Consider the following 24,014-nt stretch of genomic DNA (forward strand, 5'->3'; position numbering starts at 1 on the left):
AAAAAAAAAAATTGCGGCGGTGAAGCCGTCAGGTGAAGCTGTGCTCGCACCGGCGCCTGTCCCGCCACAGCCGTTTGCAGCAGCGGGGGGGGGGGGGGGCCCCGGGTTTGGGGCCCAGCCTGAGGGGCGCTTGGTTTGGCCCAGCTTTCGTAAAAAACCAGGAGCTCTCCCAGAGTCGCTGGGGCTTTGGGAGAAGGCGGTGGAGAACGATATCTGTGCCCCGCAAGAAATACTCTTTGACGTTTTTCAGAATTTAATGTATCCTTGTTTTTTTTTTCTCTCTGGAATCGGTGCCTTTCAGCTTAGTGCCCACGCTGTGTTTCCTATGTATGACTTTGTTTGAGAAATAGCATTCCCTCACAGCTTTTTGTCTTTTCTTTCAGGGAGGGAGTTGCTTTCCGGTAATAGCAAAGGAACGTGATATTGAATGAAAACACACCAACAGCATCCTCATTAGTTGGAGCCTGACTCTCTGCTTAATGTTGGTTTCTTTGTCATCAGGTCTGCTAAAAAATGACAGAATATAAACTTGTTGTCGTTGGAGCTGGTGGTGTAGGCAAGAGCGCCTTGACAATACAGCTAATTCAGAATCACTTTGTGGATGAATATGACCCTACAATAGAGGTAAACAATTTCATCTTATACTTTTTGTGAAGAGAGATTATCAGTAATAATGGTAGTTGTTTACTTTTGGACAGTTACCACAAAAACATAGAACAAAGCTTTATAATAAAAAGAGCTCAAACATATAATGGTCCGCACTGGGCCAGCATTGGAGAGGAAATAGCTGTGCTTCTCGATCTGGCTGTCAAACAACATCTGCAGTAAAGAATTAACAATTTTTATCAATTAAAGTATGGTGTTAATTGCCATATCTTGTTGGACAGTTTTGGATGCATGTTTATAGGATCTTGGGTGACAAAGTATTTGCCAAATTCACTTGAAAGTGGTTGGCAAAACTTTTCATGTCTTTGCATGCAACCTCTTAAATGTGATTTTCCTTTTTGATATCAAGAAGGAAAATTTGTTCTGAAATGCATGCATCAAGCTTTCTCAGCTCCTATCATTAGGATCTGTTTCACACGGTGAGAAATGTGTCCTGGAATGTTATGGTGAATGAAGCAAAATTTGGAGCCTGTTTTTTTTTTTTTTTTCCTAACACACCAGTGCATGTTTCTGTATCTAGAAAAAAAATGTTTTAAGATAGCTACTGTAGTAGATTCTTTGAAATACATGGCACAGTTCCTCAAAATCTGAAATTGTATTTAAGCTTTAAAAGCTGTGATATTTTAAAGGCTTTTAATGAGCAGGCAAGCTCTGCCTTTTAAATATAAGAAAAATACTAGTGTTGTCTGAAATCTCCTGTGGATCGTTGGATTTAATAACCTCAGACCATATAAAGGGAGAAATGACACTATAATTTACCCAAGATTTTTATGTTCCCAGCACTGAAGCTCTGTAGCTTATGACTTCATTTATATGTTTATACAATGAGGCACTTGCTTCCAAGCTCACTTGAAGGAATCGCAAGGGTTTAAATCTAGGCTTAAAATGGTGACTCGGAAAATGGCTATGTAGTCATTTTCAGGTAGACATAAGCGAAAGGAGCCAGTGCCCTGAGGTGGTAGGAAGCTGTCTTATTTTAGCGAAGTACAGGCCTGAGTTAATGTGCCCCAAATAGAAATGTGTTGGCTTGAGTTTGAGTTTACCTTAACCTGTCTGTGTGTTGTCTTGTTTCTCTGTTGCATGGCCAAGTAGTGCTTGTAGAAGATTTTGTGAATAGACCTGTGGAGAGAGGAAGAGTGACTTGCACTAGGAGAGCAGCTCTTTCAATTACTAAGTGTGAAATTTTAAGACAACAACCCAAAACACACTTAAAAAACAGAAAACACACAGAACTCATTGAGAGGAATAAGCAAAATGGGATTTTACTTTTTCCTGCAAAAGGAACTTTGGAGGATGTTGGTCTTTGTAATGCTTGTTCATAATAATCTGGGTTTCTCTTGGGTTAGAGGCATGTTTATGCATTACAAAAACGTATTGTGGAGGAGGTTCTATGTTAGAAGTTGTCATATAAAGCCAGAACTGCGTAAACAATTTAGGAACACAAAAAATTAAATGCCAGTATTCCTGAATCACTTGAGGGATTTTGCTAATCAACAGGCTGAGTATTTTGAGGAATACCAAATACATTTTAATGTAAAATAATAAAATGAAAATACAGTTCCTTATAGAAAGAACCTGAAATCCCAGAACTGTGGCTTTTATTTGGTTGTGTGCAAGATGACTGTAACATTGTGGTGTGGTCCAGAATCAGTATGTTGTTGTGAAAGAAAGAAACCTTTAACCCAATGGGTTTTACCAGCATCCACAACTTGTCGCATGCAACAGTATTAATCTTCTGCAACTTCTACAAGTTCTTGTCTGAGTACTAGTTACGATTTTTTGTCTTGTAAATTCCTTGAGGATGGAGACTGTATCTTCCTACTTGTGGTAAATCACCTTGTGCGCGCTCACAGTGCTATAATCATGCAGGTAAGCTTGTAGGGAAGAAAGAATTCAGTTATAATAAGAGTGGTCTGTGATTTGGAGTGGCAAGCAGGTTGCAGAGAATGGGTTTGTGATTGGGTTTAAGTGCTTCAGTCCTTGCCTGGGCAGAATCCTATTCAGTTGAGAAGGGTTGCTTGATTGTGCTTCCTGTATAGATGCAGTTGTGGTGGTAGGGGCTGGTGAAAGAACAGTAGCTGTAGAGTGTTTTTTATGCAGTGTGAGGAAATAAGGCAAAAGTTGCTTTGACTAGTAAATAATAACAGTTAAGATGGCTCAGTAGTGTCACTACTATTGTTTCTCACTTACTGCTGTTTCTTTCATCGCCACACGGCTGTTGACAAAATACTCATTTTCCCTCACAGATACATAATCAAGCTAAATATTTTGGGGTGGACAGAGAAGGGAGTTTAGTATTTGTAGTGGATTCCATAAGGACACAGTTATTGAATAATTTAAATCCTTCCTGTGATTAACGAAACAAAACTCAACACTTTTAAAATTCTCATGTTGTGAAGACAACGCAGTTAAAGAGAGGAAAAAAATATACTAGTTACTTAATCACAGTTGCATTTACAATGTTAATATTTTTGCTGTTTTCAGTGGAGTAGAATTAATGATTCAACAAATAACTTGTTTGGAAAATGTGAAGTTGCATGGCCTGCTTGAGTATTTACTTATATCTGAGCATAGCAGATGACGGGGGGCAGGGGGAGGTTTAAAATGAATGTATGTTTGGGTGGCTACTGTTATTCAAATATATGTGCCTTATATGTTTCACAATTTCATATCTTATTTGAAGTAGATGTCCGAGCACAGATTTGTAGCCAAGCGATTTTAAGTGTTTTTTTTTTAACTGTATGTACACTAACACTAACCCTCGTAAATCTGGCCTAATACACAGACCAGTTGGACTAGTGCCCTCTACCGGTCGAGGTTTGTTAAATCTTTATTTGTGCTCTCCTGTGTGATAATACAACTTCTAAATTTTTTATTTTATTTTTATTTTTTCTACAGCTTCAGCATGTTTAGTGCTAAATATATGTCATCTTTTCAGTGTCCTAGAGAAAGAACAGCTTTCCTAGTTGCCTGTCAGAGGCTTTTCAATTGGATTAGCAAAATCCCTTAGCTGATTTACGAATACTGATATTTAAGTCTGTGTTCTTAAATGACCTATGCACCTGTGAAACTTCCACCAATATTTAGTAATAGTTTAGTCTTCGTAGCTGTGATATTTTAACATTAAATCACTGGTATAATGGATTTTTACAAAATAATAGTTAGTTGCTTAGATGGGATTTATTAAGCAGTGGGGTTTTTTTAGATAAATTCCATATGTAGCATATAGCTGAGATTTCCTATCACATTTTCTAATCGGTGCTTGTGAACAGATGGAATTATTACTCCTTTAGTATAATTCGTGGTGATTTTTATGGCTTGTGAAAGGCAAATAAAAGCAAGGCTAAATGATTAATGAAATTAAAACTTTTTTTATAGAGATATGCTGAGTCTGTATACTGGGGAAAATTGCAAATTCATACTTGGAGTCGGGTACTACTTCAAAATTAACTTTTAGTTTGCATTTTGTTTTTACTTAATAGCTGTGTACTGGGTGTTTCTTATTGTTCTTCCGTTGCATTCATTACTGCAAATCTTCCAATGTGCAGTAAAGCTACTGGATTTTTATAAGTTATGAAATTTATAGATTACAAGGTTGGGTTTTTTTGTTATTAAAGGGGAGTCTAGCCATTTGGATGCTGCAGTTGCATTTTGAAGTAGAAGTGCCACAAGTAGTACAGTGGCATAACTTTTTGTTACATCCTACTTTATATTTTGCAGGACTTGATAATTTTTACTGTATGGTAACACTTAAACAAATTTTATCTTTGGTATGTTTACGCTGATATTCACCATAATGGGGGTCGGGGTCCCAGTAGCCTGAGTTTTTAATGTGGTGCTTCAGTTTGCTTTCCTACACTGACAAATGTGATTTCAGGTTTGATGTTTTGCAGGGGAAAAAGAAAAAGGCAAAAAAGCAAAGTGCTTATTATTTCAGTAGCTTGGAAGGAAATCATAAGCTTGAATTTTCTCCCACGTCTTTCTTTTTCTTCTGCCTCAAATCCGCTTTCTAGTTAGTGACAAAATTTTCTCTCCAGAAGCGAGCAAAACAACTATCATCTCAGTGTTCCTTCTTTTTGTACCTGTGCTGTGCTTTATGCTGGTGCATCTTTGCTGCTACTGCTAACATGGTAGGCATGCTAAAGCCAGCAGTTCTTAAAAGTGATTTTTTTTTTTTCTCTTAAAAATGACTTTTCTTTGATGAAAATTACTTAAAGCTTTTGTTTAGAGCTCAGTTGAGGGGAATTTCTTTTCCTTTGAAGTGCTGAGATGTAAAGGAATAATACAGGCTTTTCAAGAACTGTTTTTCATATTTTTAAACTAGCAGTCAAATTGCAAGAAGAGAAAATGAAAGCTTTGTAAACATGCCTAGTATAATGATAGAAGTTCTACCAGAACTTCAGTGTGAACGGTACTAAAGGTATCATAGGACATGAGGGATCTGCTAATGAATTTAAGTGAATTAGAATAAAGATGTGTCCTTTGGGGGAGGGAGGGGGTTTGGTGTGGGGTTTTTTTCTTTTTTTTTTTTTTCTTTAAGCAATGAGATGGACTATTAACCTTATTTTAAAACATGTTGGAGCTTGTGTATTTGTCTCGGCTCTATCAATATTTAAACAGTATTGAAACATAAAGCATAAACATAGCATAAAGTAAGTTAGTTACTTCTTACTTGAACACTGAATTTACACTTCTGTGAAATAAATATTTCCAAAATCATATTGGAGGTAAATTTTTACCTTTAAGGTAACAGTCAATATTGTTTTACCTGATACTGGTAAATGTCATCCAGGCTCAAGATGAATGTGAGATTACAGAGTTTGTTTAGTTTAAGGTACTGATTCTATACCATTATCTTCTGCTTGTTTTTTAGCGTGAGCAACAAGAAAGAAGAGAGCCTTTTGTAAAAATACAAGTAAATAGAAAGTGTACAGGAGTAGGTATATGGTGCCTTAAAATGGGTACAAAGGAAGGAAGGTCATTCTGAATTCATCTTGAAGTTGGCTAGAATTGCAGCTTTAATTCTTTTGATTCCCTTCCCAGTAGCTTAGGTGCACTTCTGTATAGTGTTAAAAAGAACAATAGCAATATTGTGTTAATCTCTAGCTAAGGGATCTGAAAGGTAATACCAAGATTTTGTGCTTATACCTTTTATTTGTTACAAGTACTGTTTACTGAGAATAATTCATGGCACTGCTCAAAGACCTATTTTAAAAGCTTATTGACGTTGTTTTATTTCAAATATATAGATGTTTATAGAAGTTATTGGGAAAGTAATGCTTATGTTCTTATCGCTAAAACTATGTACTCATAGAAGCCTAGCACCAAAAAGAGCTGTAAATAGACATGAATATCTAGTTGCTTGAGACTTTGTACAGATTTTAGCCACTTGAATCGGTGACCTGAAAACTTTGATAGCATTGAAATTGGTTGTTCCAACATCTCTGTGAACCAACCCGTCAGGGCTTTTATATGACTCTGTTGGTCTGTCTTGGCTAAAAAGCTTGATCTTCAAATATATTAACACAACTTCGATAACTTAATAACGAATATCATTATATGTACCTGCTTAGGCATACGAAACAGATTTCCTGTCCCAAACACTGAAAGCTTTTTATACTTAATTTCATTTTCAGTGGCATAGATTTTTGGAGTTGTCTCTCTTGTGTACTCTTTCTATTTTATTATTTTGTACATTGTTGTGGCACAATGCTTTCGTAAACATCCATAGAATGAAGGTCAAATTTTACTTTAAAAAAAAAAAAGGTAAATTGAGTAAGCTTAAACAAAGTCAAACCTTTTAAAATCGGGATTACAAGTTTCGTCAATTCTTCTTTTAACTGAGACAGAGGGGAGATGCTTTTGATCTGAATCCAATTTGTACTTTTTGTCCTTTTGTGCAAAATAAGAAATAAGAACACTGCCCTTTGTGTGTGTGTGTGCGCGCACGTGTACTGTTACTCACTGAAGATTCAGAATACAGATAAGAACATGTTCTTTCAGTGCTCTTTCCACTTCTGGATTACTGTATACATGTAAATATGGAACACTATTTTCCTACTGTCATTTGTCCATCTGTAAAGTTGGATTTTTAACTGTTTTCAGTCATGCTCGATTACTAGTAAACAACTTCAATATCTCCTGAGTTATAGGTGTTTGAAATCTTACTTTTTTGTGTTTAACCAAGGTTTATGTTTTTTCCTTTTCTTAGGATTCCTACAGGAAGCAAGTAGTAATTGATGGAGAAACCTGTCTCTTGGATATTCTTGATACAGCAGGTCAAGAAGAATACAGTGCAATGAGGGACCAATATATGAGAACAGGGGAAGGCTTCCTGTGTGTATTTGCTATAAACAATACAAAGTCTTTTGAAGATATTCACCATTATAGGTGTGTATATTGAAAGATAATTGACTAACTCTTCTGTTAGGTGGATAGGTTGCTTGCTCTTCCACTAAATAAATAATGAATGATCTCTTATGAAATAGCATCTAAGGGGAAATTTGCAAGTTAGCAATATTGCAACTTATTTGTGCATTTGTAGGTCTGAAAATCTACTGCCTCGTTCACAAGTTAGAATATCTGAAAGCGCTTCTCGTATAAACCAATGTGACTTAGTAATTTTGCCTCTTCATAGAGAAGACTTATCTAAAGGTAAACTTTGCCCATTCCATAGATAAAATTGTGTGCTAAGAGGGAAAAAACTTAAGCAATTGAAATTGTACAGACAATTATGTCAGTTGTTAGCTTTTGTTCTGGGGGTGGAGGGGAAATACCTGTGGAATGTTACTAGAAGAGTAACATGTGTAAGCCCTGACACCTAAGACTGGTAGACAAGCACCAAATCAGAGTTCCAGGATGACTGCTAAAAAACCTGTTAGTAGTTTCTTCATAGTCTCTTTCCTTTTTTAATACTTAGTTAAAAATTTCAACTCATGCTTTCTTTGTCAGCTACATTAATGTAGAAGTAGAAGCAGTCTCTGGTGATTACCATACCAGATAATTTATAACTTAGTAGCTTACTATTATACTGAATTCTCTTTAGGTATTCTGTTAGAAGGCAATCCAGATCCCACCAAAGATCACTGAGTTTAGCAGCATCAGTTTAAGATTAGTCCCAAACACATAATGTTAAGCTATTCATAGTTAGGCATTTATAATGCTGTCAGATATATGTTGCTGTATGGTGGAGGAGTGTTTTGCTATCAGTATTACCCACAAACCCAACATCTACTCATAAGCTGAAGTTGCACATTTTTGTTACGAATAGAAGTTACAGTTCCTCATTTAAGGTGGGATACCATGGCAGTTCAAGGTAATCAAAGTCAGCAGGTGCAACTGCCCTGATCACATAGTTTCACTTTCTCCTGCATGCCAGCAAGGCAGCTCGTTTGATTGTGTAGCGTGCTAATGTGGGTAGCTAAGCAGGTAGATGCCTACCTACAGAAATAGTTTACTGCTGGCTTATCTCCCTGGGGAGCTGTGGGATCAGGGGAGTACTGTTGCAAATGAGAGGGGCAAAATGGCTGCTGCATACTAAGTCAGGGAGAGATCAATATTGAGAACGTGGGTGCTTTCTTTCAGGACTGTTTCTTTTTTATATTTGAATTGAGGTAGCCAGCCTTTGTATAAATTTCATTACATATAAAGTGTTCTAATTGAATGTATTGGTACTGGTGACTTAAAAAAAAACCCAAACAGGTAAGAGTTAGCACAGCAGGGATGACAAATGGAAAAAACAAACCAACATATCTATTGCTCTCAGAAAAACCATAAACTCCTCTTCATTATCAAACCAGATTATTTACAAATGGGTTTCCTCTGGTTGTGGAGGAAGAAGGGAAGAGGGTAGGATAGATGTTGATGTAAGGGGAAGAAGGAGCATAGAGGTTTTTATGTGGAATTTTTGTTTTTAAAGAGAGAGTTGCAGATTTGCATAAGAAGGCCTTCCCAGTTTATTTCAAAGAATGTTGTGAGTTGAATGCTGGAGTTTCTACTGTGCATTCACACACCTGTGAATGACCTTGCAGACTGAAACTGAAGGCTTATAAATAACTGAAAACATTGACTAAATTAAGGAACATATGGCTAGATTATTTGGGAAGGCAAAAGTAATGAAATTAATGATTGTTATTTGAGATTCTTGACAAGTACATCTAACTAGTATTTCAAAATGCTTTCTAACTATTGTTTGAAAAGACTCCCTTACCAAATTTCTCCTCGTAGAGAACCAGACCAGTGGTCTTCAAAATTTAACCCTGCTGGTCTAAATGCAGAGTTTGTAATGCTGTATTTAATTAAAAACAAAAAAACAAACAAAAAAACCCCAACAAAACAAAAAAAGTCCCCAAAAACCAAACCAAAATGGAGACAACAGGCATAGCACTTTTACCTTAGCAAATGAATTGAGTATTAGGAGTGCTGAGTATGAGAGATAAGTAGTAAGATTTATACCAGAGCTTCCTAGGCTTGTTCTGGCATTAGCTGTTAAAAAAAAAAAAAAAAAAAAATGTCATGATGTCAAAATCTATAGTAGTTTGCAAAATGCCAACTTTTTTTTTTTTGAACAAGATGATAAACTTGATGGTGACAGGATTAGTCACTTTATTTTTTGGTGGCTTCTAATAGTGTTATGTGCAGTAAAATAACCTAAAGTATGATGTTGGAATATGTTAATTGAATTTTTAAATTGTTTTAAAATCTACCATATAGACTATTAATATTAATACCTGTTAAATACAATCTCTCCTTTTTTTTTTTTTTCCTTTTTAGGGAACAGATAAAGAGAGTTAAAGACTCTGAAGATGTCCCAATGGTGCTAGTAGGAAACAAATGTGATTTGCCTTCCAGAACAGTAGATACAAAACAAGCTCAGGATTTAGCAAGAAGTTATGGAATTCCTTTCATTGAAACATCAGCAAAAACAAGACAGGTAAAGCTCGAAACTTACCAGATACAAATGCAGAACTCTCATCTGAATTATCGTTTCAGGCATTGACAATTGCTTGGTCCTATCAATAGGTACTTTTCTCCAGAGTACAAATTCTTGTGGTGTCTCTTCCTTCTGTCAACTCATTGACAACTGGTAATTGTTTATTAATGAGTGATTTGCTTCAGTTGTGCAAACTCAAAGAATGAGACCTGGCCTGCCATTAACTCTCTGCTGTCAGATGGTTGCAGCATTCTTAATGTTGTGAAAGGTTTTAATAGAATAAAAAGCACTTCTACTTAGAGGTGAAGTGCTTTTTTTCCTCAGCAAGACGATTAAGCAGACAAACAGCTAATCAGTTTCTTCTGTTTTAAGTCTTTTCATTAATAACAAAAGGAATTTTTCTTTGAGGCGTTGGTTCAATGTTAGTGGGATGTGCTTGATATACCTTTTTATAGCTAAGCGATTGACCATAAGTATTTTTTGAAATTATTGGATTAATTGCCTGTGTAAACTGATACTCTTCTAAGACTTTAGAGCTCACTGTTGGTATATCGTACCCCACTGGTATAGGTGAAAGAGGCAGCCATTAGGGTCCTTTCAGTGCTTCTCTCAGGGTTTGCTAGGACAAAGGTGAACATAGTGGTACATCTGTGCATTCAGGAGGAGATAAGCTATACAGATGTAGATGAAACTGATTCTGTACTTCTGGAAGAAAGCATTCTTTTTGAAAAATGCTGATTTGTGTTTTTTCTTTTAAGAGTAAAGACTTAATATCAGTACAAATTAGATCAGGCCTGAGTGGCCGAATAACTCATACTCTGTGCTTAATCAGAAGTGTTACGTGGAAATTATGAATCAGGAATTAGGTGTAGCAGAGGAGGCAAATAAGAGCAGAATACTGCAATTTGAGTAACTGCTAAATAGATTCAGCTGCATCACTTGGCAGAATTTCCCCATAGGCAGTACCTAAGTTACTTTTGGATATAAGAAATGAGTATTTTATTAGTGCAAATTTGCTACACCCACCCAAGTTTGACAAGTTGAAACCTGGACTAATTAGTAAAACTTTACAGAGGAATCAAAGGAATGCTAACTTTTGGCAATAGAGAAAGTCTCTGTTGTGTAGTTCCATTTTTTTAATCCTACCTAACTTTAATGACTGAGAATAAATTAGGCCACAAGAGTGTTGTGAAGAATGTGGCATGTAAGTGGACTTGAATAATTACAGTGTTCTTGTTTGGAAGGTGCTGTATTAGTGGCTGGCATTGAGATGTTAGGATAAAAAAGGAAGAACTCTGAAATTATATTTGAGGTTTGAAATAATGGAAGTTCTGTAGTAACATGTAGATTGTACTTTGTTTGGCCTGTTTTACAGAGCATCAGGCTTTGTTGAGGAAATACTCCTTTTGCATAGCCACTTTTAATAAAAGTACGTGGATACAATGGTATATTTTCAAAGATTGCTTCTCCCCACCCCACCTGCAGTTTACTCCTACAAGCAGCCCCATCACGCTTAGCCAATACAAAATCGCATGCTCAAAAATCACCACTTCAGTTTTATAATGTTTGTTTACACAAAGTAGTACCTGCTTTTTGTATCTCTCAGACTTTTAAGAGGTCTGCTGGAGGTTTGTACATGTTTCAGAGCACAATAGATCAGTCATATTTGACTGTCATTCTATAATTTGACTGCTTTTATCTGTGACTTTATATTTCTGGAGGTGCCAACTGAAGTGTTACAGAAGAGATCTGACTGTTGGCTTTTGTTTTTCAAAGCTGAGCTTTACACCCTCTACAGATAAGGAGTCCCTAAAGTAGTCTCATGGATTTTAAAATAAAGATACCCAATAGACTCTTTGAGAATGTTGGCTTCTAAAAGTTGGAACCACTAGGTATGGCTGCTGGTTCTTTTGCAGTGCTGCTAGCAACACGTTGTGTTATGAAACTGCTTCATAAGATGCTGTGTTGTTAAAATATTTTTGAGAAGACAAAATGGAATTGGAGGAAGAACCTGATCTTTAATTATAGCAAGATCATCTAAGTATTTATGTATATGTGTATACGTATGCATTTACATATTACAATTTTTCAGTCACATTGTCATTAAAAAAAAATATACATATATATATGCATACCTTCTTCCAAAGTAACTTTTTTAATTAGGGGATTCAAACAATTTTGCAAGCTGCATGTGGTCCGTGGACTATTATTTTTATTGGGCAGAATTCAGTCCTTGGCTAAAAATAAATAAATAAATCTAGTCCTCTCTGGTTACATGCAGAACTACCAAGTATGAACAGATGTAGTTGGTGGTCTGGCAACTTCTGGAGTCTGTAGAAAGTCTGACTTGAATATTTGGAACTAGGAACCTTCTTTTCCTTTCCTGTACACACCTCCCACCACAGGGAAACGTCAGCACTAATGCACTGTGGAAGGGGCCCTCGCCATCTTCTTGCTTTAGCCCTTCCCCTTGCCCCACTTCTGCTGGAGCTCAGAGAGCATCAGAAAGGTTTCTGGGGAAGGAAACGGGGGAGATGGAAATGGAAAGGAGTTGTCCGTGTAGTCTGTTTTGCCAAGACGCTTTTTTTAAATGATGGCATTGTATGCTCGTGCAGAATGATGTCTCAGTTCCAGCTAAGTCAGTTTTTAAGATTTTTCAAAAATTCATACACAAGGTCAAAAATAGGAAAGAGGAAAACACTGAAATGAAGTGCAGAAATAGGTTGTTCTAAAAGTTAGTGTATTTGTTTTTATTTGGTTCTGACTGCAATAAAGATTAACTTACTGCAAAAAGGTCGTGTTCTAAGCCAAATCCCTGTGTGAATTTTCATACAAATAGAGTTCATCAGTGAAATGTTTGCTTAGTGGACCCTACAACTTGAGTATAAGGCTATAGATTATTAATTTTTTTTAATTGGATCATTGACTGAAATGAATATAATGCAATTTATGAAAACTAGCGATTGCCCTATTTCTAAATGTAAATGTGTCAATACTGGTGGTTTTGTAAGGCATGTTGCATCACTTATACTCATCCTTTCACAATCCTTATGCAGAAGGGCATGAATTTCTTGGGTTTATTTTGATAGTTGTTTTTGCTTTTCTCTGTTTGACGTAAGCTTTACATTCAAATTCTTCTCTGTCCCCATGAGTGTATAGCTCCTGATGATATCAATAGCATCAATGAGAGATGAGACGCAAACTTGATTTATCCCCACCAAGGCTGCATCCTGTATTCTTTACTGGGCTTCCATTTGCCTGTGAGTTACACAAGGAAAAGCTGTAAGGCTGTAGCCCAAATGTGGTTTAAGTGTAGGATTTTGTTTTCCTTGGAACATTTCAACTGTCTTGCTAGTATTGAATTCAGAGGAAAAGCAGATAGATGGGCATTATTGTAAGCATAGTAAAGGATTCTCCAAAGCGTTAGGTCTCGTTGTTGAGAATATATACTTAAACACACTTTTGAAGTGTGTAATGAAGAAGTTGACTTAAATCACAAGGATGCTGTTAAAAGGCATTATAGTTATTTCAGCTGTCTGATGTACAATAGGTTAGGCCCCAAACTTGTGACAAAAAGAAGTTGAGAACCTGTGCCTGGTCTGATGAAGTAATCGGTGCAGTATTTAAAGAACTTCATTACTAATCTCAGTTAAGATTTACGAATAACTGATAACTTAGCCAGTTTGCTTGAACCAACTTGCCATTTTATTAGGGATTTGTCCTATCTGCTTAATGATACTGTATGTGTTTCACTCCAAGCCATTTTTAATGTAGTTCATGTGTACAGGTTCCATTTTGAAACTTTGTTTTCAATTAGTTACAACTTTGTCAGACTTCACAATGTGGATTGAGTTTTTTTCATGTTGCTTGTTTGTTGTAAGGGAAAATTTTTCCAGAAAGGCTTAGTCCTTCCCAAGAACAAGGCCCCAAGGAAAAAAAAAAAAGTTTTGATGATGTTGAAACACATTCTGGCATCCCACTTGTGTGCTAAATGACTCCAGGATGCTGAGGAAACAGGTTTGTTATTTACCTAACATAAAGATAAATAGGCGCAGCAAAAAAAGGTTACATGTGCACAATGGGTGAAATTCAGGTAGGACGGACAGCTATAATTCTGGCACTTCTTAACTTTGGAGGGATTAACTTTGTAATTTTAATCATGATTTTATGCAGTATTTAGTGAGAATTTACTGATGTATATCTCGTATTTAACACTCATAAGATAATAACATGATTAGCTTAACACACCCTCCCTCCCCAAACTAGTGGAGGTTCTGCATGTGTCTGAGTTATAGTAACTGTTTCCAAACAGTCCTTTGAAGTATTATGTGTGTTTTAGACACAGACAAAAAATTAGTCCTAAACTATAAGCTAAATATTACATGAGCTAGTAGATTTTTGCAGGTTTGTGTATTCTCTAGTATTGGCTAAGCTGACTTTACCACTACAAAGTTTTATGTTGGGGAGTGCTTTTATGCAAGTCAGTAGCATTCTTTTTGCTCATGTCCTCATGAATAATGTTGATTTTATTTGTCTAACAGTTGGTTTTAGGAGACCAACTCTTGACAAAGTGTATAAAGGTGGACACAGAACACTTTTGAGATGTCAAGGCTAACTTTCATTACTTTCCTTTAAGCGCTATTTACAGAAGCAGAACATGTGAAAATTCCTGTTTGTACTTTGGTCTGTATTTGAAATAGTCTTTCTTTGCACATAGTCATATTTTAAAATTGAATGTTTGGCTGTCTCCTAGGAGTCAAAAGCATCTTGAAAACATTGCCTCAAGGTCACGGGTTCTTTGGGCTGTTTAGATTTTGAAGGTTTTAATGTCTGCCAAAGGATATTTTTGCTTCCAGTTCTGACAGCTAAAAGAACTGGTTAATCATATTTTAGATGTATGGTCCATGCTCATTTAAGGAAAAAATTCTGAGGAATCTTAAAAGAAATTGGTATTAAAATGACTTCTTAAGTTTATAAGACTGGCGCCTGGCTCTTTAAAATGTCACCTTGTGCTAATGAAATTAGCAAATGCGTCTCTGTACAGATTTTCTTTCAGAATAATTTCTTTCAGCAGGATTCATAAAACTGTTCTTGGTGGTGGCAGTAGTAGCAATTTCTTTTCTCACTCTGTCTGTTTCTCTCCCTCTCTCTGCATTGCTAAAGCAAATTACAGCTCACATTGGTGATGGGAAAGTTGGCAATAAACGTTGACTGAAGAATTGCTATCTAATTATTCATGTGAAAGCTCCATAATCAAATTACATATTTCTACTGCAGAACAGTAGATTTGCAAAAATGCTGATTCTTGTACAGCCTGTGCTTTGGCACATAGCAGCTGATCAATGTTTACTGTATCCTCTTCAGGAATAAACTTCCATTCCTTCCAGGAAAACATGAAAGTATGAGCTTTACTTGGTTTTTTGGCTGTTTTTTAGTGGCTTCCTTTACATTTTGCAAACTCTCAGACCTAGAATGTAAGACTTCACACCTCGTCAATACTTCACTACATTCTAACAGGACACATTGTATATACCAGAGAAATACAATCCAATAAATAAATCTAATTAATCTTTAAATTCAAGTGGCTGTAGTTCAGAAGGACCCTCAGATAAGCAGCAGTGTGTTAAGAATGAGTCTTAAATGTGATAACCTATGGCACAGTTCGTGCAAAATGACCCAGTAACTGTGGCAGTAAATGTTAGCTTTTTTTGTTATTAGGTGCATAATATGAAGATAAGTTGGAGACATAATTTACCGAAAATTTGCCGAATGCAAGCCCAGATTGTGTCTTTGGGTAGTAATAAAGTTTTGAGGCTTAAATGGTTGTACTGTTTTCCATGATCATCAGACTGTTCTGTTTTTATTTTCAAATAATGTGTTTGTATTAAATTAACAACCCTGGATCTGACTGAGGAGACAAGTAATGAGATTGACAGTAAGGCAGAGGAGAGATTTGCTCTCCCCTTTAAAAGCTGCAGCTAAACATATTGTATCTTGTTATGACAAGAACATCCTTACAGATCTACCTGAATTTTTAAGTTTATGCACAGATATAATCAGTTTAAAATAACAGATATCATAATATAAAGCTGGTGCTGTACTTCTTTCTCTTGTATTTACTTAAAGATATCTTCAGTTCTCATACTTTCTCTTTTTTAAAATGCTTATTGTATCATCATCTCCAAGTAGCCTAAACTCAGAACTGCAGAAAGGTAGGGTGTGAAACCAGAGAATCTGGTGTAGCTCTGTGTCATCCTTGGAATACTTGAAGAGCTCTCATTAACCAGAGAAAAATCTGAGCAGCAGAACTTCATGGGCTGTTTGCACTTAGTGGTTATTATGGGACCTTTGCCCAGAGTCTGGCCCAGAGAGAACAGATTAGGTGTGCCTTGTGTGTTGATGTGAACCAAGCTCTTAAACACGATAGTAATGAACTTATTGCTTTTTCTGCATGGAAGAATAACTTCTAACAATAATCACTTTTGAAAGTTACTCTGAAATATAAAATACTTCGGGTGCTTCTTAAAAGCACTTTGCCATGACCCAAATATCGCTTTTCCTAAATCTAATAGCATAGTGTTTGCTCTGTGAAGTCAGTAGCTTTAAAGACAATATTGCCCAAAATTCAGTATTCTTGGAAGATTTTATTTCTTTGTAACCTCTTAGGAAATTACCTGTTTAGACTTTTTCTATACTTTGTTAGTTTGTTCCACAGATTTTTGCAAAGAAAGTACACCTTCATAAAGAACAGAACATAAACAAGCTTACTTTTCTTTGCCTGCCCAAACAGTTACAGGTTCTCACTTTGGCTAAGAAGTGAAAATAGGTGGTTAACTGTGTGTTTTAAGTATCCCTCAGTTACCAATCTAATAAGGTTTTGTGCCTGCTAAGTATATCCATGCCCACAAAAATGTGTGAGAAGATTCAGTACCATAAGCGGTATTATTTTCAGCATGGTATGCAATGGAAGAAAATCTTCCCTGTGCTTTTTTGTCTTGAGTGTTACCTTGCACAGGAAAAAAGGAGGGCTTGAAGCGTAGATATTCACAATAATTGATAATCAATAAATTCTTTGAGTGTGTCTTTTTTTGCTTGCATGAAAAACTATTCATCAAGCAGCAAATGTGCAAGCCTGGCATTTTAAATATATGACTGGAGATCCGTATACTTCTCTCAAGTAAAGCTCATAATTTCAGTAGTTTTGTTGTGGCTTTTTCCCCTGCCATGGGTGTCCCAATATGTCACAATTGTCAATGAAGCAGTTTTTAAGGAGTTGTGTTTTACAATGCAGAGAGTGGAGGATGCTTTTTATACATTGGTGCGAGAGATTCGACAGTACAGAGTGAAAAAAATCAGCAAAGAAGAAAAGACTCCAGGGTGCGTGAAAATTAAAAAATGCCTTGTAATGTAACAGGGTAAGTTTTGTAATGTAACAGGGTAAGTTTTGTAATGTAAGAGGGTAAGTTTTACAAATCACTTGCCAAATAAAAATGATTGACAGTATCTTGCAAATCAGACATTTTATGGTTAATTGATGACATAATTTAAGATATAAAGCCAATCAGATTTCAGTATAGTAATCCTGAATAATATTCCTAGCAAACACCCAAGTACTATGAATTTGCTTTGTTTCATGGGTTTTTGATAAACAGATTAACAAGAAGTCTTTACTGCATATCAGCTTCTCCACCTGTGAAACGGAGACCTAGTTTTGAGTGTGAAGAAGTTAAGAGGAAAAAGTTTTACTACAGATATATTGCAGATACTGTTGAAGTGAATATTGATTGAATCGTTAGGTTGATGAACTGAGGGGAGAGGACAATAATATTTATAGTCCTTCTCAGATGCAGAAACAGGAGGTTCCTAATCTAGCAAAGCAGTATTTGGCTAGCAGCTGGCATACAGGATTTCTTAATTCTCAGGCCCTTCCTTATGCCATGCCATTTTTCCCTTGTTTTCCCCAAGCTTAAAAAATCTACCATTTCTAGAAATACTTTAGTTTTGTTTTTTGCCATCTATAGTGCAATGAGCAATCCAGATTTGGACCAAATGGTAAGGTTTCACTTTTTTTGAGAGCCTTTACAAGGTGTGGGGGGTGTGAGGGAAGCAACAGTGAAGTAAAACTGGAGCGGGTGGGAGGGGGAACCAAACCCAACAATAATAAAAGCACACCAAAACCCCAATACCCAAATTCTCACAAAATTGTTTATCTGTAACTACACTGTAAGAAAAAATGGGAGGAGAGGGAAGAAGAAACTGTGATACGGAAGCAAGTACTAGTCTAAATCACTTCCAGTGCTTTTTGAGCAAACCATCAGAATAGCTCCTTGCATTACTATCCACTAATTCTTTACCTCTTACTGCACCAGTGCAGAACGTAGGTTGCTACTCCTTATATAATTGTCTAACAGGAGGATGACTTGGAGTTTCCCATTGTGTAAAAGAAAAACTGTTCACTTTTCAAGGTATTTTTTTCACACTCCAGAACATCTTGCAGAGAGGTAGTGGAATTTGACTTGTATCTTAAAGAGACTGTCACAACTGTAGGAATAGTCCCTTCAGTAAGGGAATTTTATTCCTCTTTCTGGGGGAGGGAGGAGAAATATTGTTTCATATCAGTTTTTATTAGATCTGCTCAGGCTTATTATATTCTCAGCTTTTAAGTGGTAGATGACTGCTCTGAGATAATTCTTTAGATATTTCCTTAAAAAAGATACACTTTGTGATACTGTTTGTATCAAAGGTTTCCTTTGCGGGAAACTGGAAAGGCCCCCCCAGTCTTGCATCCAAATATCAATAGAATTGATGCCATCAAAATACCTTGTTTTATTCTTTCCTAGTTATCAAAAAAACCCAACTAACAGCAGCTTGGCAAGTAGAGAGCAATATGAATTAAATTGCTTAAGCCTGCTTCCTGTAGCCTTCTGAAAACCAACTTTGCAGTTTCTTGCTCTCTTACTAATCTAGCCACAACTCAAAGTAGAATTTCTTTTAGTATACTGGAACTTTAAAGATCCTGAATTCTGTCTGCTTTTTCTTTCTGTGGAATTCCTTGAGAGAAGGAGAACAGGATGGTGGGAGTTGTGGGTTTTGGTTTTTTTTTTTTCCCTCCAGTGGAAGCATCTTTTCAGAATTTAAGATTCTTGATAGCTCAGTGAACCTATGCTTTCTTTCTACCAGCTTCCTACTTTCTTTCTGCCTATGTCCAAGAGAAATATGTTTTTGGGATTTTGTGCATGCTGTTTATTTTATTTTTTTTCCCAGATGGGGAAAAATCTCATGTCAACAATGGATACTGTTGGGGTTTTGGTTTTTTTCCCATACCCTATTTAGAAAATAGTCTTGGATATAAGACTCTAGAACTTCAAGAGTTTGCTCAGGGGAGGAAACATTCATCTTTATACTCAAGTGAATTTTACATAGTATTGACAGTCATTTCAGCAACTTTGTATTTAGGAGGTTAAGCTGGAGAAAGCGTATTCCAAAATTACGTGGTACAGCTGTTATTCAGTAGTGATTCTAGTGGAATAAGAAATCTCACATTGAAAACAGTCTGGCTTGTAGTACTTTCTGTTCCGTAAGAAGGTAGGTATTACTTCAGTCGGATGCATAGTAGATGACTAAGGAGAGCAGCACCTAATGACGTGAGTCTTTCAGCTGGGATTTTAGACTTAAAAAATATTCATTATAACACAGTTTGCTGTGTTACTGATAGAGAGTATTTACTTTCTTTTTTTGTCTGTGGATAATCAAATTTGATAGCTCAGAGTGTTGTTTTGCTGCCTCTTGGAATATTCAGTTTATCTTCTTGCTGCTTATGGGATGCCTTCTTAGTTAGATTAATCTTGTACAATTAACTGAAATCTTTGACTACCCTGATTACCATTAACTGCTGATGCTTTCCAAGATGGTCATTCCTGTTACACAGTAAAGCAGAAAATACATAATATCTTTTGATCCCTTTGTAATTTCCAACTACCAAGAAGAAATTTCTAAAACTCAGTGTAAAATCTTCAAAAGATCTCTTTCTTGAAAGCATTAAAGTTTTTACATAAAAAGCATACTATAACAAAAAGTTTCTCTAGGGCATAAATTAGACATCTAGATAATGTAATTCAGATTGAGCTGGGTTAACAGTAAAAAGTTTGAATTACAAAAGTTGTAGATTTGAATTAAAGAATTTGTAGATGCCTGATTAAAACTGTAATTTAATGATTTTTCCATAGTACTACAGAGGTGTACAAATATCTCTTACTCATGACTGATACATGTGTGTATGTATATATGTATTACATATTAAAAAAAATATATAAAAAAGACTCTTTTCTACAACTTAAAACTTGCTTAAGGGTCTATTTTGGGGGCTGGGCTATGAAAGAATTCCAAATTTCTTATGAATTTAGGGTTTCTTATTGATAGCCAGGTTAGTTGCCAAGTCTCATGCGTGCTTGTAAACAAGAAACCACATATCTAGACTTCTATATGGTCATGGGACCATGTGGTGCTCCAAAGAAAAGTTGCAGCCAGGAGCAGGCTGTTTCTGTGGGAACGGTTCTGATTTTTCTATTCTCTTTGCCTTTTGTAGTTGCCCTTTGGAAAAACAAGTGCCAGGAGCAAGCTCCATCAAATGCACCTTTATTGAGGCAGTGTGGTATAGTTCTGAACATGCACAGTGAATTTTGAGTTTCTAATCCTGAGCCTGGATTTAAAGCACTCATTCAGTACATCTTACGCTTTCCAAAAGGCTTGTACATAACAACTCCATTGTTAAAGAGAGGAAGGTCAGCTGCATGCAGTCCCTTCTTACTGAAAGAAGTAACTAGAAAGGTTGATCGCCTTTGATCTTACAGTACTGATGCCTTTAGGGACGTTCTGTAAACAGCATATCCACCACTTACATTTAAAATTTAATCCACACACTGAAAACTGAAAGACCTCAGTTTATCTTGAGTTCTCCTGTTCTAATTCACAAATATTCTAAACGTAGTTTTGTATGTCATGTTATATTCATTACCTGAATTTAAGAGGAACTGTGGCAGGACCAAACTACTAAATACATAATAAATAATTTTAAAGGCTTTATCTACAGTGGTGTTAATGCAAGGACGAAAGCTAAGTCAATTCCCTAGTTATTTTGCAACATGTGCTGTATTTAAAGATCATCATCACCTTACTAGGTAGAATAAAAGATTTCAGCCTTAATTGTGAAGTCATGTGTGTAAAGGCCCATAATAGTGTCTGGATATTACTTTGTAGAAGTTATTTTCTCTGTATTTATTTTTAAACCAGTTTAATGAGGGAGGGTTGCTTGTTTGAAAACTTAAATTACAGTTTTTGTTTAGTGTGTCATGTTTGAAAACACCACTGAAAGCCAACGACTGTCCTCGTAATGAGTATTTTTCTAACACATTAATGATGAGTGTGAAATACTGAAAGGTAGTTTTGTAAGGAAATGTGAACAGTCTTGTAGAAGAATATTGTGCAGTGGTTTTCCTTACCACCACTCTTGTGTTCTAGGAATGAAACTATTCTTCTGTCTGTTGTGATTGATTCTTAATACTGTCCTCTTAGCTGGCTGGCTGAGATGAGAACTGCAGTAGATACACTTTGAACCATCACCACTTCTAGATCATTTCCCTGCACAAACATTGCTAAGTATTCACTTTATGCATTAATGCTGAAGTTATAAGCAAAATACACTAGCTCTCTGTAAAATAATACCAAGCATTTCTAAATCTCAAAAGATTAATGGGGGACATGACCTTTTCCAGAACTAAGGCTACTCTTCATTAGGCATGCTACATCAATTTTATATTGATCAAGAATATTTTAATATGTAGAGTAAGTTATTTGCAAGTGTATTTTGTATATTACAAGACCTTGCAAAAGTGTGTTATTAGTATTAGGAGATAGGCTGCTAAGGACTTTGATGGAACATCAGTTATTTGTAAATGTATTATGAACTTGAATGTGAAGGTTTTAAATAAATTTAGATTATACTGGGAGCACTGCTTTATAAGTGAAGCTATTTAACACCTCACTCTTGGTTGGACTTTCCATCTTAAGTTTCATCATCACTTGGTGTTTGACTGAAACAGTAATGAATTGGGTGATTTTTGGCTTTATGTTGTGCTTTTTTCAGAGTTCACTTTCAGTTCTTTTACTGAAGTAGGCATACAAGGGTAAACAGAGACTGTTAAATTTTTATTGTCAGCTTGAAGGCAAACTCTGTAACTGACGAGGTAGGAAGCTGCCTGCCAGTTGTAGGGCTAAATTTCTAGACCTGGTTCTACAGTGGTGCAGCTGGCTGCTGTGATACATTAACATTATACAACTGTTTCTGATCTATCTAAAAGATATATGAGTAAGGCAGTGAAGAATCAAGATCATCTTTTATCTTAATGATTTTATAACTGTCAGTACTCAAACTGTTAAATGTAAAGGCTGACTGACAACATGGGTACTTGATTAGAATTTGGAGCAACCTGAAAGCTAGGCAATAAACTGTTTCAGGTAAATAGGTTGTTACAAAGTATACCGTATAACACTGTACTTGATAATGATTCATATCGGGCTTTCAGATAAGCTGGTCTTTTGACCAGAGTTAATTTTTGTCAGCTGTAATTACGCCCCCCCCCCCAAATAAACTACTTACTGTGAAGAAACATTAGCTTTTGTGTCTGTAGCTTAACTACTGGAGCCGTGGAGATTTAAGTGACTGTGCATGATACAGCAGCATGGATAATGTGTTCCACATGTCTTTATGTAAGTTGAATAGAATGATTTATCAAATAATAATTTATCCCTGGAACATGGGATTGATTTGCATTATATAAAGATTTATAAAACTGTGGTGTGATTACTATCAGTGTGCCTGAGAAATGACCTGAATATGTAGATTAATCATAACTATGTCTTTGGTATTGAATTCGTGCTACAAATACTTGTATTTACTTTTTAAAGCTGCATATAGACTATTAAGGCATCAAAAAAGCTAGCTAATGTTTCACAACTTTATTCTGTGGTAATAATATACTTACAATCTAAAAGTGTGATGCCTATACTTTTCTAGTTTGAGGTGGGACAACATGTGCCCTCTTCGAGATGGGGAAGAGGGCTGTACACTAAATTACTTTCCTTACCACACTAATAATGGAATTGGACCTAGGGGTATCTGTGGTCAGCCCCTGAGCAGTGTCACCTGCAGGCTGCTGTAAGGCCAGTTTGGGGAACAGCTGAGAAAGAAGGCAGGCAGGTGTTAGCTGTTGCTGGCACCAAAACAGCTCCTTCAGGTGGTTGTTCCAGTGCTCTTCAGAACTCGGGAGAGGAACAGCCTGTAGCCAGAATTAATTGTTCAAACAATGGCAGCCCACTCCCCAAAGCTGCTCTCCTGCAGGCCTCTCTGCCCATGCACAGTAATGCGGTCAGACGTGTTCCTATTACATGACAGGAGACAACTATGGTTCCCCTTCCATCTGAATGTTTTCCCCAGCATGCCCCTTCCCAAGAAACAGGAACGCTCGAGAGGACTGTTACCCTGGCAATTCCTCCAACACACAGTCTACTCAAGGGGACATTATAAAAGCCTCAAAAAGGAGAAGACAGCGTAACCTCTCCTGGCAGGCAGCAAAACAGACTGCTGATTGAACACACTTCACCTGATCAGGTCAGATGAAAACAGGCTGTACCTAAGCAGGCATGTAAGTCTGTTAATGTGATCTTAATGTGTGCATGTATGTATCTTTTCAGGGTGTTGATGATGCCTTTTATACATTAGTTCGAGAAATCAGAAAACACAAAGAGAAGATGAGCAAAGATGGTAAAAAGAAGAAAAAGAAGACAAAGACAAAGTGTATAATTATGTAAATACAGTTTATCCTTATTCTTAAGAAGTACTTAAGTAATTTTTGTACATTACACTAAATTATTAGCATTTGTTTTAGCATTACTTTACTTTCTGCTTCATGATCCTGTTAGCTTTACCTGAATGCTTGTTTTAAATGACAGTGGAAACTTCATTCCTCTTAAAGTGCCAGTATTCTTTGACTGTTGGTTCTTGAACTAGCAATGCCTGTGAAAAAAAAAAACAACAAAAAAACACCAACAAAAAAAACCTAAACAAAAAAAACTCACACAAAAACCTGAGAACTGTCTTAGGACTCTTCAGTGCATGCACCGTTGCTAACTTCCTATTTTTCTTACTGATTGTGAACTTCTGTTCTGTGTGCAAACCAAACAATGAAATGATGCTCTACACATTCTAACATCCCCTTTAATTTTTTTGTTTTTAAATCTGGTTGGGACAAAGGACTAGTTAGCAAAAGAGACTTTCATTTCAGCCTTTCTTTTATTTTAGACTGACTGCAATATAGAGAGACCAGAAGCCTTTATAGTCTTCCTGTAGATTTTGCTTCTA

The 24,014-nt window shown here is 36.3% G+C and overlaps 1 protein-coding gene across 2 annotated transcripts in view; it reads left to right on the forward strand.

The window, feature by feature from the left end:
* Window positions 1-23,688, forward strand: part of KRAS (Kirsten rat sarcoma viral oncogene homolog) — a 24,451-nt gene extending 763 nt beyond the window's left edge. The window contains exons 2-5 of one of the 2 annotated variants that reach the window (XM_010575420.1): window positions 502-624; window positions 6,878-7,056; window positions 9,439-9,598; window positions 23,348-23,688. In XM_010575420.1, coding sequence (XP_010573722.1) covers window positions 514-624; window positions 6,878-7,056; window positions 9,439-9,598; window positions 23,348-23,464 — 567 coding nt within the window. In that variant the 5' untranslated portion in view covers window positions 502-513 and the 3' untranslated portion in view covers window positions 23,465-23,688. Of the gene's footprint in view, window positions 1-383; window positions 625-6,877; window positions 7,057-9,438; window positions 9,599-23,347 lie in introns of both variants that reach the window. The other variant, XM_010575419.1, reaches the window with a different exon arrangement.
* Window positions 23,689-24,014: the final 326 nt, after the last annotated feature.

The sequence above is a fragment of the Haliaeetus leucocephalus genome, unplaced genomic scaffold, assembly GCF_000737465.1.
Source record: "Haliaeetus leucocephalus isolate CR32 unplaced genomic scaffold, Haliaeetus_leucocephalus-4.0 Scaffold473, whole genome shotgun sequence".
Classification (NCBI taxonomy): Eukaryota; Metazoa; Chordata; class Aves; order Accipitriformes; family Accipitridae; genus Haliaeetus; species Haliaeetus leucocephalus.